At 38.6% G+C, this 12,718-nt stretch overlaps 2 protein-coding genes across 5 annotated transcripts in view; one reads left to right on the top strand and one right to left on the bottom strand.

Annotated features, from left to right (window-relative positions):
- Positions 1-761: 761 nt before the first annotated feature.
- On the bottom strand, positions 762-4,541 carry GSKIP (GSK3B interacting protein). 3 transcript variants are annotated; one of them, XM_084288242.1, is made up of 3 exons: positions 4,438-4,541; positions 3,296-3,554; positions 762-2,660 (listed from the first exon to the last, which is right to left on the bottom strand). In XM_084288242.1, the coding sequence occupies exons 2-3, from the start codon at positions 3,551-3,553 to the stop codon at positions 2,502-2,504; spliced, it is 417 nt and encodes a 138-aa protein (XP_084144368.1). In that variant the 5' UTR covers position 3,554; positions 4,438-4,541; the 3' UTR covers positions 762-2,501. The 3 variants fall into 3 exon arrangements, with proteins under 3 accessions (XP_084144368.1, XP_084144367.1, XP_084144369.1); XM_084288241.1 differs by having other exon boundaries at positions 4,430-4,527; XM_084288243.1 differs by having other exon boundaries at positions 4,434-4,518.
- A 73-nt stretch (positions 4,542-4,614) lies between these two features.
- ATG2B (autophagy related 2B) overlaps positions 4,615-12,718 on the top strand; it is a 44,648-nt gene continuing 36,544 nt past the window's right edge. The window contains exons 1-4 of one of the 2 annotated variants that reach the window (XM_084288325.1): positions 4,615-5,158; positions 8,715-8,877; positions 10,673-10,825; positions 11,772-11,874. In XM_084288325.1, coding sequence (XP_084144451.1) covers positions 4,997-5,158; positions 8,715-8,877; positions 10,673-10,825; positions 11,772-11,874 — 581 coding nt within the window. In that variant the 5' untranslated portion in view covers positions 4,615-4,996. Of the gene's footprint in view, positions 5,159-8,714; positions 8,878-10,672; positions 10,826-11,771; positions 11,875-12,689; positions 12,709-12,718 lie in introns of those variants that run through there. The other variant, XM_084288327.1, reaches the window with a different exon arrangement.

The raw sequence follows: 12,718 nt of genomic DNA, 5'->3' as shown, positions 1-12,718 counted from the left end.
AGAAAAAAAAAAGAAAAAGTTTTAAAGCTATGTTAAAGCTATGGTATTAGACATCCTTTGGATAGTAAGCAGCCTTTGAGGCTTTTTAGGTAATTAATCACTGGTAATTTGTTAGTAACCAACACTACCTTTCAATGATCGTTCTTCCAATGATAACGCATAATCTTAAATGTTCTGGAAAGGTGCACTAGGCCGAGCAGCATTTATTCAGTTTCAAAAAATTACAATGAACTGGTCTAAGGAGACCTATTAAAATTGTTCACTGTGAATGCTTCAAATAAGCTCCCTTCAAGCAACAATTTTAAGTATAAGGACCAGAGAGCGCGTTACTCATAAACCCAGAATAAGAAATTGTGGAATAACATAGCTCTCCCCTTTTGAAGTTAATAGTTCAGTACAAGAAATAATATAAATTTATTCTGGTAACACCTACAAACCATATGTTTTAGAAGTATTTCTCAGCTTAGGTTTATAATAAGCACTTGAAATGACAAAGCATTTTAAATATGTCTATGAAAAAGTTCTTGGCAATGTAACATTATCTTTGTCATTTTTTTCCACTTGTATTTGTCATGCCTCCTTTCCAAGTCCCTCTACAGTCACCTACCATATCTTTGCATGACAGGTTCAGTGGATACAAGTTTGCAGCCAGAGGTATTTTGGAAATAGTTCTTAAATATTAGATTGTTAACAAGTGTTTAAGGAAAGAATAACTTTGGTTGTTCACATCCCCTCTCCCCTCCCAAGAAAGCTACAACACATTGGTGTTTGCATTTGTTTAATGCTTTACTCGTTTAAATAGAACAAGTAAATTAATTGCAAGGAAAAATATTCAAATATAAATTCGGTAAAGTACATTCTCCTCACAGAGGACTAACCACGTGCCACAGACCTGTGTGCAAAAGAGAGCCTATGAACAATTTTTAGAGCATAGATTCATACCCTGGAGCAAAGGATTAACATCCCAAGTGTCAACCTAACAAGATAAAGAAATCAAGCTCTAGAAAACAGAAGCACTGACTGCAGTTGTCTCATCAGTCATAGTTATAACATCACTACCCCAAAGCTATTATAAAAGCTCTATGCGGCCTCTCTAATTAGATTATTCTTCAGCAGGTGTAAGCCAATAGAGGTCTACTGAAATCACTGGAACTGATGTATTTGTTAAGTGTGACTCCAAGAAAGCTACTGCATATACTTAGCATCTAAACATGGCAGAATAAATTAAGATGCACAAATACTGAGTAATACAAGAATACAAAAAGTATGACAGTCACAAAATGCTAGATTAGAAGTTCTAGTATTTCTAGCCAACAGTATCTTTTTAAAAAAAGTCTACCATTCAATACGTACTTGAAAAGTTACAGCAATACAATAGATTTATAAAGAGATTTATATCATTTTTAAAGTAGAAAATACAAGTTACACCTTCCAGCTTGTATTAGCCTTAGCAAATTTCATACAACCTTTGGTTTCAAACCAATACAATGCAAGTAACATTACAGTGCTTACTCATTATTCATTAGGAGAGGATGCTGTACAATCAAGGGAGAAAAGTTGAAAAACAGGAGTACCAAAGTACTGTATTATAGAAAGTAAAGGCTGAAGCAAAAATACTCTTGGGTATATCCTGTACATCATGTAAACAGACATTCAGAACAGTAAACAGGCTAAAATGTCTTTCAAACCTTCCAACCAGTTACAATATAGCATACATACATATATATCATATATAACACCGTCTTTAGGGAATGTAGCCTGTTACATCTGAATTTACTTCTGTGCTTAGCTCATTTGCAATTCAGACAATACATTCATACAGTAGCAGTACATCTCATTCACTCTTTGGAGTGTGTTAGTTGACACAGACACAGACAGATCAAACAATACCGAGCTTTCCTTTTAACTCAGGTGCTGTTATTATATAATCAACACTCAACTGTTCAAAAGTCATCTTTCTTGCTACTGAAGCTTAGAATTTTCAGATTTATGCACAGCAAATCAAGCTGAAATTCTATTCTATGCAAAAAAGATCTGTTTTAAACTGAAAATAATTGCCTGTTCTACCCAATCAATTGCAATTACTAGATGTTAATTAGACAGTTAACTTTTTAAAAAGCATATATGACAATGATCAGTAAGCATACGCCAAAAAGAGATTACTACTTGCCTCTGTAATATTCAGTCTCTACGTATTTTCAAGCGTTTTGGATAGTAACATTTTGAAGAGAACAAATTTTTTTAAATGTTGTGAGAAGCAAGTTATTTGCACACCTTCAGCAAAAAGAAAAAATAAGTTTCGTAGTTTTACAGTTTATCAATAGCACTGTGATATGCACAAATCCTCTGAAGCAAAATGCTATAGATCAGTACTAGTATATAGCAGATGTTAATGCAAGAAATTGAGCTTAAGATGTTTGTGGCTGTGTTTGTACGAAAGATTGCAGTGCCTCATACTAAGAATTCCTTTTAGTATTAGATCTTCTTCACTTCAGGGTAAATCATGACTGATCTTTCTTCAAAGCTTCTAGTCTTTGTAGTAATGCATTTCCAAACACCTCTCGATATGCAGGGCTGAGAGAGTCCAATAAGGAGTAGACAGTTTCGTGGTACGGTGTCTGCAAACTGTCATCAGTCTGATCAAAATCATAAGCTACTATCTGTAACAAAGAAATCATTGGTTAATTTTTTGTGATTAGGATCACTTTGCAATGGGAAATAGATACCACAAAGTTTAAGTTTTCCAGTCAGGCTGTACAGTAATATGCAAACAAGATACTTGCTTTAAATTGCAGTCTGTGCTTTCTACTGTGGGGCTTACCGGTAATACAGTATTTAGGCTGTTTCAAATACTTTGTTCCAAAACTCAAAATATTAGTAAAAACTGTCACTGTCACTTTTGAAAAGAAGTCTTACATCTATGTAAGATTCTCACAAACACTATAAATGGTACAAAATGGAGTTGTATACATATTGTGTTAATGATTTATCTGGGTACCTGAGAAACCCAGAGTGTTATGCCTATAATAAATATGTCCATTGGCTAATTCAGTCTTCATCATTTTGTAGATGTCTATACAAAAATGCCTGTTTTTCCATCAAGTTATCTTCTCGCTTTGTTTGAAGTAACTGAAGTTCCCCTTTCTAGGGAAACATGTAAAACAGGTTTTCATAAAAGTACAAGATAAATGTGTGTGTTATTTTGGTGCCACTGAAGTATCTCTCTAGGCACGTTTTGAACAAGATCATTACTCAAAACAAAGAGACATAAGAAATTATAAACAAATTAGTTTACCCTGAGTCCTGCTTCAGTGAGCTCCAGGCAGTACCTGTTCCTTTCCCTGGTTTCCACATTGATATACGCCACATCCTCTGCACATGGAAGTGTTTTTGAGACAAACATGTTGCTGACAGCAAAAAGAACATCATTCACAACAGCTTCGGCTTCTAGTCTCATATCTTTCACATCTGTTCCTTCAAAGTCTGTATAATCAGAATCCTCTTCAAATCCTGTATTACTGGGAGACTCCATAGGATTGCAGTCAGTCTCCATTCTGCATATTGAAACATGCATTTTAGATTATACCACTACACTCAATGTATGACATTAATAACACAAAACTAAAGGAGTATCTTAAGCAGGCATATTTACCACTGTCCGAAAAAGAAAAAGAGGAGACTCAGTGAATTTGGCAACTCGAGACAGCCCAGAGAACTCCAAACCTTGCTGTTTTGTTCCTGCCAGCACCCAGGAGCTACCACAGGAGCTGCTGCTTCACAGACAGGCAATTGGCAGTGAGTGGTATAAGGCTGTTATGATTCAGCAGCAGCTAGCTCTGCACTTCGCTGATCCAGAATGCACTAAGAAAGCCAAGTGATGCCAGCAAAAACTGCAATTAACAGCTGCTGAAAGTTGGTGAACGTAGTCTATTAGTGAATAATTCATCACTGTTATTGATGAATTTAATACAGATTTCCAAGCGTCTGTGAACTAAATGGGTTATCAAAGGTTATGAGGACAGATTAAGAACAAGGTTTTTGTTTTGCTGCATTAAACCGCCATTCCCTTGTTTTTTACGCAGTAAAAGCCAGTACGACACACACAGCCGGCCTGCTACCACAAAGAGCCGGCCCCGGCGCTACCCCACACCCCGGGGAACCTGCCCGAGCCCTGCAGCGCAGCCCCAGCAGGAACAAACCCCTCGCAGCACCCCACCACCTCCGTCGCTGCCTCACAAACCCACCCGGCGCCCGCACGCGGACCCAGCCCAGGCTTAGGCAGCCCCCGAAGCCCGGCGGCTCCGAGGGAGGGCCGCTCAGGGCAGGCTCGCGTCGCACGGAGAGGAGCGGGCAGCCGCCTCCCGGTAGGCAGCCCGCCCGCCCGCCCGCCCGCCCGCCCACCCACCTACCTACCTACCTACCTACCTACCTACCTACCGGCGCGGGTGCCCGGCACCGAAGAGCGCTCGCCCCGCTCGCCCCGGGGCCGCTCTCCGCGGAGCCAGAGCCGGCCCCGGCCCCGGCTCCACCGCCTCCCGCGGCCGCTTCCGCCCCCGCCTCCTCCGCCGGGGACGCCATTTCCTCGCGGACGTCAGGGGGCCGGGCACAGCGCTCGGCGGAGCGGGGGGGGGGGGGCGAAGCGGGAAGGAAGGCGACAAACAAACAGCCCGCATCGGCCTGGCTCGGCCCGGCTCGGCCCGGCAGCGGAGAGCTGACAGGGGGCGCCCCCCCAGCCCTTTCCCTCGCCGCACCCCGCGGCGCCGCCGTCCCCCCCCTGCGCCGCTCGCTGGGCGCCGAGAAGATGGCGGCGGCGGCGTGAGGATGGAGCTACCTGCCTGAGGGCAGGCGGTGCCGCCCCTCCGGCCGTGCCTGGCCGCGGGGAGCCCCGGCGGGAGCCAGCGCTGAGGGGCGAGGCCGGGCCCGGCGGCTGCCGCTCGCCCCCTTCTCTGTCTCCGGCCGCCCCGTCCCGCTGCCCGGCCCCCAGCGCGCCGCCGCCATGCCGTGGCCTTTCTCGGAGTCCATCAAGAAGAGGGCCTGCAGGTACCTGCTGCAGAGGTACCTGGGCCACTTCTTGCAGGAGAAGCTCAGCCTGGAGCAGCTCAGCCTGGATCTCTACCAGGGCACCGGCTCCCTGACGCAGGTCCCCCTGGATAAGTGGGTAAGAGATGCCGGCGCTTCGCCCCCTCGGCTCCTGCTGCGGCTGAGGGACCAGCTGATCGCCTGCCCCCGGCTGCCACCCACTTCGTTTTCAGTACCCGGCCTCCTTATGTAAAAAGTTAGAGCCATAATTAGCGTCTCATCCAGGGAGCTCTCCTCTGATGTGCGAACACTTGAAAAAAAAATAATCTGGGCATTTATTACGGATATATTTTTCTGGCTATGGCTTGGTTTTGTTGTTTGGTTTTGATTATGGATGAGAAAAGAGGTGTTTGCAGTTTAAGTGAAAGAAGGCAGGAGTTGCTGACTTCTCAGGGAGAAGGAGCCAGTGCTGCCCAGACCATTGGAAATTGTTGCTGTAGTTCCTGAGAATCCTGTTTACTGACTACTGCTCGAGACGATAAAAACACATAGTGATCCCTGTTCTATCTCTGCTTTGTCTTCAGCAGGGAGGCCCTTAGTTCTTTCTGGCAGTGTTGTGCTGGACTTCAGGGACTGTTCTTAGGGATCTCCACAGCCTAGGCTTGGAAATGATGACAGTATATGTTGACAAGAAATGGGAAGCTGCTTTTAGCTGAGTTAGCAGGTGGGCTGCGTTGCTTTGAACCAACAGAAGTTTTTTTCAACCCTGTTCTGTATATATTTATATATACGTATGTATGTGTCTGTACACATACAAACACTTGTACCCTACTGTAGTTATTCAGAAGTCTGTGTCCATGTAGTGTTTTGTAAAGTTTCTTGGGTTAATTACCAATGGCACTGCATTCCACCTGCCAGTCAAGTGAGTGTCATGAGGAGCTTTAAGTGCTTCTGTGGGTCAGTCACTGACTTTAAAGGTAGCATGGATGATTAACTATGCAGGCTTAATGCTTTACAAGCTACTGACAAAACACGTTTTTACAATACTGTGTTCTGGGTTCATTTTAAAATGCTTGTGAATGATATTTTCAGATAATGATTTTCCTGTTGTTTATGTACAAGTATGTTGGAAAGTGGCAGGGGACAGACATTTGTAGAAATGCTCAAAATTACCAGGGTTTTAGTGTTGGGAGTTGTTGTTTTCTTCCTTTTCAGTGTTGTCCACATCTTGTTTTCTGTGGCTGGCAGTAAGGCTGTTAGGCTTTGAGTTATTATGCCCTCTAGTGGGTGTCACGGCAGTCCTCACTAGTCAAAGTGACATTATTTGAAATACAAGTATTTTGAAATAGAGGCAGTTATAGACAATAGTAAATGAATACTTAATTATGGATACAGAGTGATTAAGTGTCTGTACACTAAGGCTTAGGTTATCTTTCGCATTTGTAGATCAACATTTTTCTTTCTGACTTGTAAACAATGAATGACATGTTTGAGGTTCTATGCACGTGACTCTCGTGTATGACAGATTGCAAAACAGATGTCACGGAAGTACTACAGCCCCTTTTTTTCCTCTAGTTGTTGTAAGCTTGTTCTCAGCGAATCACCAGGATGACTGTAGTTTTGCATATTATCTCATCCATTTTTGTGGATACATTTGTTCATCTTAATATGCAGTAAGATGTACATGTGTTTACAATTTCTACAGATAGAAATACCTGGGGCTATTGCCGTAACACCCTTGCTGCCTGGACTGTTGAGAAAAATCAGAATGTATCCCACGTTATTTGTGGTTGAATGTTAGTGCACACTGAATAGTATTTTAGCAGGTAGTATTGCTGTGATTCCAGCTGCATACTTTCAGTCAAACATGGGAAAAAGTCCTGATGCGAAGGCTGTGCTTCAGTTTTAAAATCTTGCTTAGAATGCTCTAAGTAGTGCTTTCTAGGCACAACAGGTATAAAAATGCCTGATTTTTCTTGTCTTTTAGATAGTAAATTTCTAGTTCAAAGTAATAAGGAATGTATTTAATAATTTTTGTTGTAGTGTATCTTGCTAGCAAAAAGTTTTGAGGTCAGATTTATTCAAAATTCATTTTAATAACTAGCTTACTTCCTTTTATAGCAAATTAATTTGTAAAGGTTCAAGTAATTTAACCTGATTTGAAAATAACACTGATTCTTTTTTCATACCAAATAATTACTTCTTGCTTTATCTTATGCTACTGCCACATCTATAAATATTACATTTAATTCAAAATAACATTTTAATGTCTTTGAATCTTCATTATTTGATTATTAAAAACTTTCCTGACAGAACTGTTTCAAGTTCTGTTTTTAAGTTGGTGTCTTTTTCTACTGCTTGAGTGGACTTTGGAACAGGAACTAGAAAAGCATACAAGTAGACAAAATTCTAAAAGCAAGTTTACTGAGAGTATAGAACAAGTTAACACAAAGTGACAGTTACAACTGGAGACTTATGAATGAAAAAAAACTAATTTTCCGAAGTTTTTGTTCATTTTAGTTTTAAATCATCCTATAGAGATGATAGAACAGCATTTTAAAAATAAATAAAAACTGAAAGCATCTTTTAATTCCTTATCTTTTTAACATATTGAATTTATACTTTTTTGAGGTAAAATCAAAGTTTGTGTTCAAGATAGGAAGGTTGAAACCACATGTTTGTCTGTAGAATGCTATTTCGTAATACTACAGCTGCAGTCTTCAGTAGTATCTTGGGTACAGCAGAAAGTTACACTCACCAAGTTTGATGTGACAGTTAGATTGTATTTATTTTATTAGAGCAGCCTAGATATTTAGTGAAAATTGGAATTACTGAACATTTGAATTAGTGCAAACAGGGGGCTGCCTTCTTTGTATAGATGGGAAAAATGTGTTTGGTTTGAAAAAGGGCTTTTTTGGACTGTATAGTTGTAATGAAATCACTGTGGTGCAAAACGACCTTTCTGAGGATTATAGAAAACTTCAAAATCCTTAATTACTGCTTCAGAGCTGACTTCCATTTCTGTCATCAATTTCACTCTTTGTGATACTTATGGGAACTTGATTGACTGGAGTTTTGTTTATAATGTCATTATAAAGGGCTCGATTAATGAAACAGTTTCTGTTGAATATTGGATTGTCAACTGAGTTTCAATTTTTGTAATTTTAAATTAGTGCTGAACATGACTTTGAACACAATAAAATCTAATTTAGAAATGGCAAGTATGGTATGAAGCAAGAGATGATTACTTGGTTGTGTTGTTCCATTGTTGCAGGGAAGGGTCAAATGAGTGTTACATTAAAATTTGTCTTGTGAAATAGGCTTGCCACAGAAACCAGGTACTTACCGTGTTTTTAGTCTTAATATTGCTAGAAATTGGTCTTCCAGTATTGGTAGAAAAAGAACAGATGAACCTGTATCAGTATTGTGGTATTTATAACAGTAGGATAGCAGAAGTTGTTGATATGGTGTAAAAATACAGGTTACATAGCTAGCCACAGATAAAACTGTATTATGTTGAAAGCTCAGTAGTGAATAGAAACAAATTATGATGGAATCAAAATACTTGGAAACAGCTGGTTTATTGTTTCTCTAATTCCTTTTCTAATAGATCAATGTTTTCTTACATACACACGCATATATATGCATTATTGTTGTTATTATGCTGATTTTTTTTTTTCTTGATTCTCTCCTAGTGTCTTAATGAGATCCTGGAGTCTGCAGATGCACCTCTGGAAGTCACAGATGGTTTTATCCAGTCAATTTCTTTATCTGTTCCATGGGGATCGTTGCTACAGGATAACTGTGCGTTGGAAGTAAAAGGATTAGAGATGGTCTTCAGGCCAAGACCAAGGCTTGGTAGGCTTGTTATTTTTTCATTTTTGAAAAGGAGACTTCACAGTTTTTCAGAGGGAAAAAGGCTGCACCTGCTTTAGTCAGTTCTTAGCATTATTTAAAGTGTCATTTTAATTTACATACATTAACAATAGGGAATGTTGTAAAGAAACTGTCAAGTGTTTCCTAATTGTTTGTTGTATTAAATAACTTACAATGTTTATAATACTGATGTATCTTTTCTTCCAAACAGCTTCAGGCATATTTGAAATGAAACAGTGCAGCATGGTAGAGAGTTTCTGTTAGCTAGTTTTTTTGGTTATTGTGTGCCAAGTGCTGTTAGTCAGCATTAGTAGATGTGGACCTTGGCTGTTACGTGGCAGGAGAAGAACACAACAGTGTGAGACTATGAGGAGGGGGTTCAGTGAGGTACTGGCTTTCTTCAGCAACTTCATAGCAGAATCTGCATTTAGTGTGTATATTTGGATAACAGATACATTTTAATTGCTATCACAGTCTGAAATAATTACTGTAAATACTTATTAGCTTTGGTTATAATTCTGAGAGCATTGTTTGAGCTCTTCTGGTTTGTCTATATTCATACAAATCTAGATGATCTAGTTTTGATTATTCTGGTGATAAATTTTTAGTGACTCTGAAACTCCCAGAAAATCTGTTAACACTTACTATTATAGCATGTGTGGGACATCCCTGTGCATTTTTAATTTGTGGAAATTAAAGCATGAATGTTTGAAGGATTTTAATTTGTTTTCCTTTTTATAGTGTAAAGAAGATGGAAAAAAAATATTTTCTTCCAATATTTTTTCCTTGATTATTCTATATTTCTTTTCATAAATGGAAAAATGCATAAATCTATTCTCCATCTTTCACAGGTTACTTTAAGTAACACATTTTCTCCATTTCATTCTTGTTTGTTTGACTGGAACTAAATTTTGAGCAGTCTTACTTTCCCAGTTAAGATTATTTCTTTGAAAGAATGGTAGTATAAGGAGAAAGGTTTATTTGTTCACTTTCATTCATTTATTTCTATTTGATCAACAGTGCTGGTTTTATTTGATTGCTAAGCTGGAATGTTTTGTCCATTTAATATGTTTGCATTTGTGCTTGTTGTACTGTTTGTTTCCTGTACTGGAGTGTTATGTTTGAACTTTATTACCTTTTCTAATCTAGATTTATAGTGTTTGCTCACAAAAGGCTTGGTGTTAGCTGATAGAGTTTCAATTAAGTTAATCTATCTGCTAAAAAAAATTGTTCAGTTTAACACATGCTGTGCTCTTGGAATGCTGTTTTATTATTTTATAGTTACTAGGTCAGGTCTGCATTAGACATTTAAACATGTTTAAATTAACATGCTAAGATAACATTTTAAACCTTGTTAAGTCTTCCATCATCTAGGATGTGTTTCAAATGGAATAGGAAACCCAAAAATAATTCTTAAAAACAAAGTTATTTCTCTTATTTCATTTTGCTGATTATGCCTGCAAAATCATACTAGTGTATTAAACTTTAGAGTGAAATTATTTACTTAAAGCAATGCTGAAGATTGGTTAATTTGAACAGTGCTTTCATCCTTTCAAATACCAGAATCTCACCAGTGCAGTTTAAACAGATTGAAGTAATTTAAAAATAGCGTATCTCATAAAGACAGATCATGACTAAATTTGTTTTTAGGTATGACTTCTTACCAAGTTGTTGAAACTATTTTATTGTTGTCCAAAATGTACTACTTATTTCATTTTGTCTTCATTGTTTCAAAATGTTCACAGACAAATTTATTAAGACTTCTCTTACTTTACAGCATCGGGATCTGAACCTATGTATTGGTCAAGTTTTATGACCAGTAGTATGCAGCTTGCAAAAGAGTGTCTTAGCCAAAAATTGACAGATGAACAAGGAGAAGGATCCCAACCTTTTGAAGGACTTGAGAAATTTGCAGAAACTATTGAAACAGGTATGAATTCATTATTGAGGTCTGAGTGAACATCACAGTTTTTGTTGTATGTCAGTTCTGCAAAATGGCATCTCGTTTGCCCTAACTTTCCTCGCAAATCTTCACTTTATACTTGTAAACAGGCAGACAGGACAATAGCTCCTGTATTCAAGGTGTGTCTGTGGGGAATATGCTTAAAAATGTGTGTATGCATACTTCAGTCGACAGAATGAGCCCTTCTTCGGGGCCAAATTGGCCATTGTTTACACCAGAACAAACTGAGGTAAATCTGTGCGTGAATGATTGGTGAGGTGCCTTACTTGCGGAGGTACCAGTTTTAGTACATCATGCAAACTTACTGTTCTAAGTGTTGATGCTTTTGAAGAAAATCAGAATGTTTTTTCAACTCGTTTTACACAAAGCTGACTTGTTAGGATGTGTATGTCAAGGATCACACCATGTTGCTAGATATACTTTAGAAACTATGCTTGCTGTTGTTGAAGTGGAAGAAAATAAGTGTTTATGACCACATGATGGAATAGAGAGCCTTGTGCTGGAATGTCTGAGCTAAGGGAAACATTTAAAATCAGATCTAGAAATAGAAGTATACAGATAAAGACCCATGGTGCCTTATAGCAATGTTTAGGAGTTGAGACATGGTGTGCAATGCAGCAGATGTTTTAAGGGTCATCCACGTTGAGCCATAGAACAACTTGGTTTGAGTTGCTGTTTGCTCAAGTCCATTATAGTCCATTTCATGGTGTGGTTGTACATATTAGACATTTAGTAGTACTTCATATCGTCACTTGACATCTTGTTACTTTATTAAACTTAATGGCAATTTGTTTTCACTGAAATAAATATTGAGAACTTTGCCAGTTGAAAATGGCCTTTCATTTGGTTTATAAAAGTTGTTACTGAGTAAAGTGACTTAAGTGCTTGCTGTCTTTTAATTTTCTCATTTAAGTTCTACGAAGAGTGAAAGTTACCTTTTTAGATACTGTTTTGCGAGTTGAACATGTGCCAGAAAACTCTAAAAGTGGAACTGCACTTGAAATTCGAATTGAAAGGTAAAGACTTTTAGAAAAATCTATCTGTAGTTATATTTTTTTCAAGACTTTTTTGCTGCATCTTGTACAAAGTATTTTACCATGTGCACATAAACACATATTTATATACAGTTAGACACTAGATCTCGAGTAGCCCCGTTAAGACTACCTCTTTTATAGAGCCAGGGAGCAGTTTCTCCACTGAACTATAACTGCACAATATTTAATCATCAAATTAGAAGAGATCTAGACTTTTCGAAAGACAAGGTAATGACCGCTTCCACAATTAATGAAAATTGTCTCTCAGAAGCTCCAAAGTCATTTGATATTATTGGCAAATCAGGCCACCTCTTACTCAAAAGGGATAAATAGCATGCTGTTTTGATATTTGATACATCTTATTTATGGAAAGTCAGATGTATTTTTCCACTGCAGATTCTCTTATGTGGAGACTTGCACCAAAAATTTATGGGACTGGAATACATTTTCTCAATATTCAAATTTAATACTGACACTGAATATTACTTTCAAATAGTGCTTGTAGACAACATAAAAATATTAGATGATATATTTTCCAAAAAACAGGATTCTGAAGCAAGAGTTACGTATGTCCGAGTGGAAACAGTGATGGGCAGACTCCTTCATTTTACAGTCAGATTAGACATAAGTACAAGGGTAATACACCAGGATATATTTACACTAGAAGCATGTTGCAATTGTCCTGTAGAAAATTGAAGGTTTCCACCCATTCCCAGAGAGTGGTGGTTTCTCCTTTCAGGACAGTCTACGGCATTGTAAATAGTCTGAAGAGGGAGAGAGCATGTACAAACTTAGAGGCTAAATGGCACAATAAAGGTAAAAATTT

This window comes from Netta rufina (assembly GCF_964035555.1).
Source record: "Netta rufina genome assembly, chromosome: 5".
NCBI lineage: Eukaryota > Metazoa > Chordata > Aves > Anseriformes > Anatidae > Netta > Netta rufina.
Note: the sequence above shows the minus strand (reverse complement) of the source record. Positions and strands in the feature narration are given on the sequence as shown.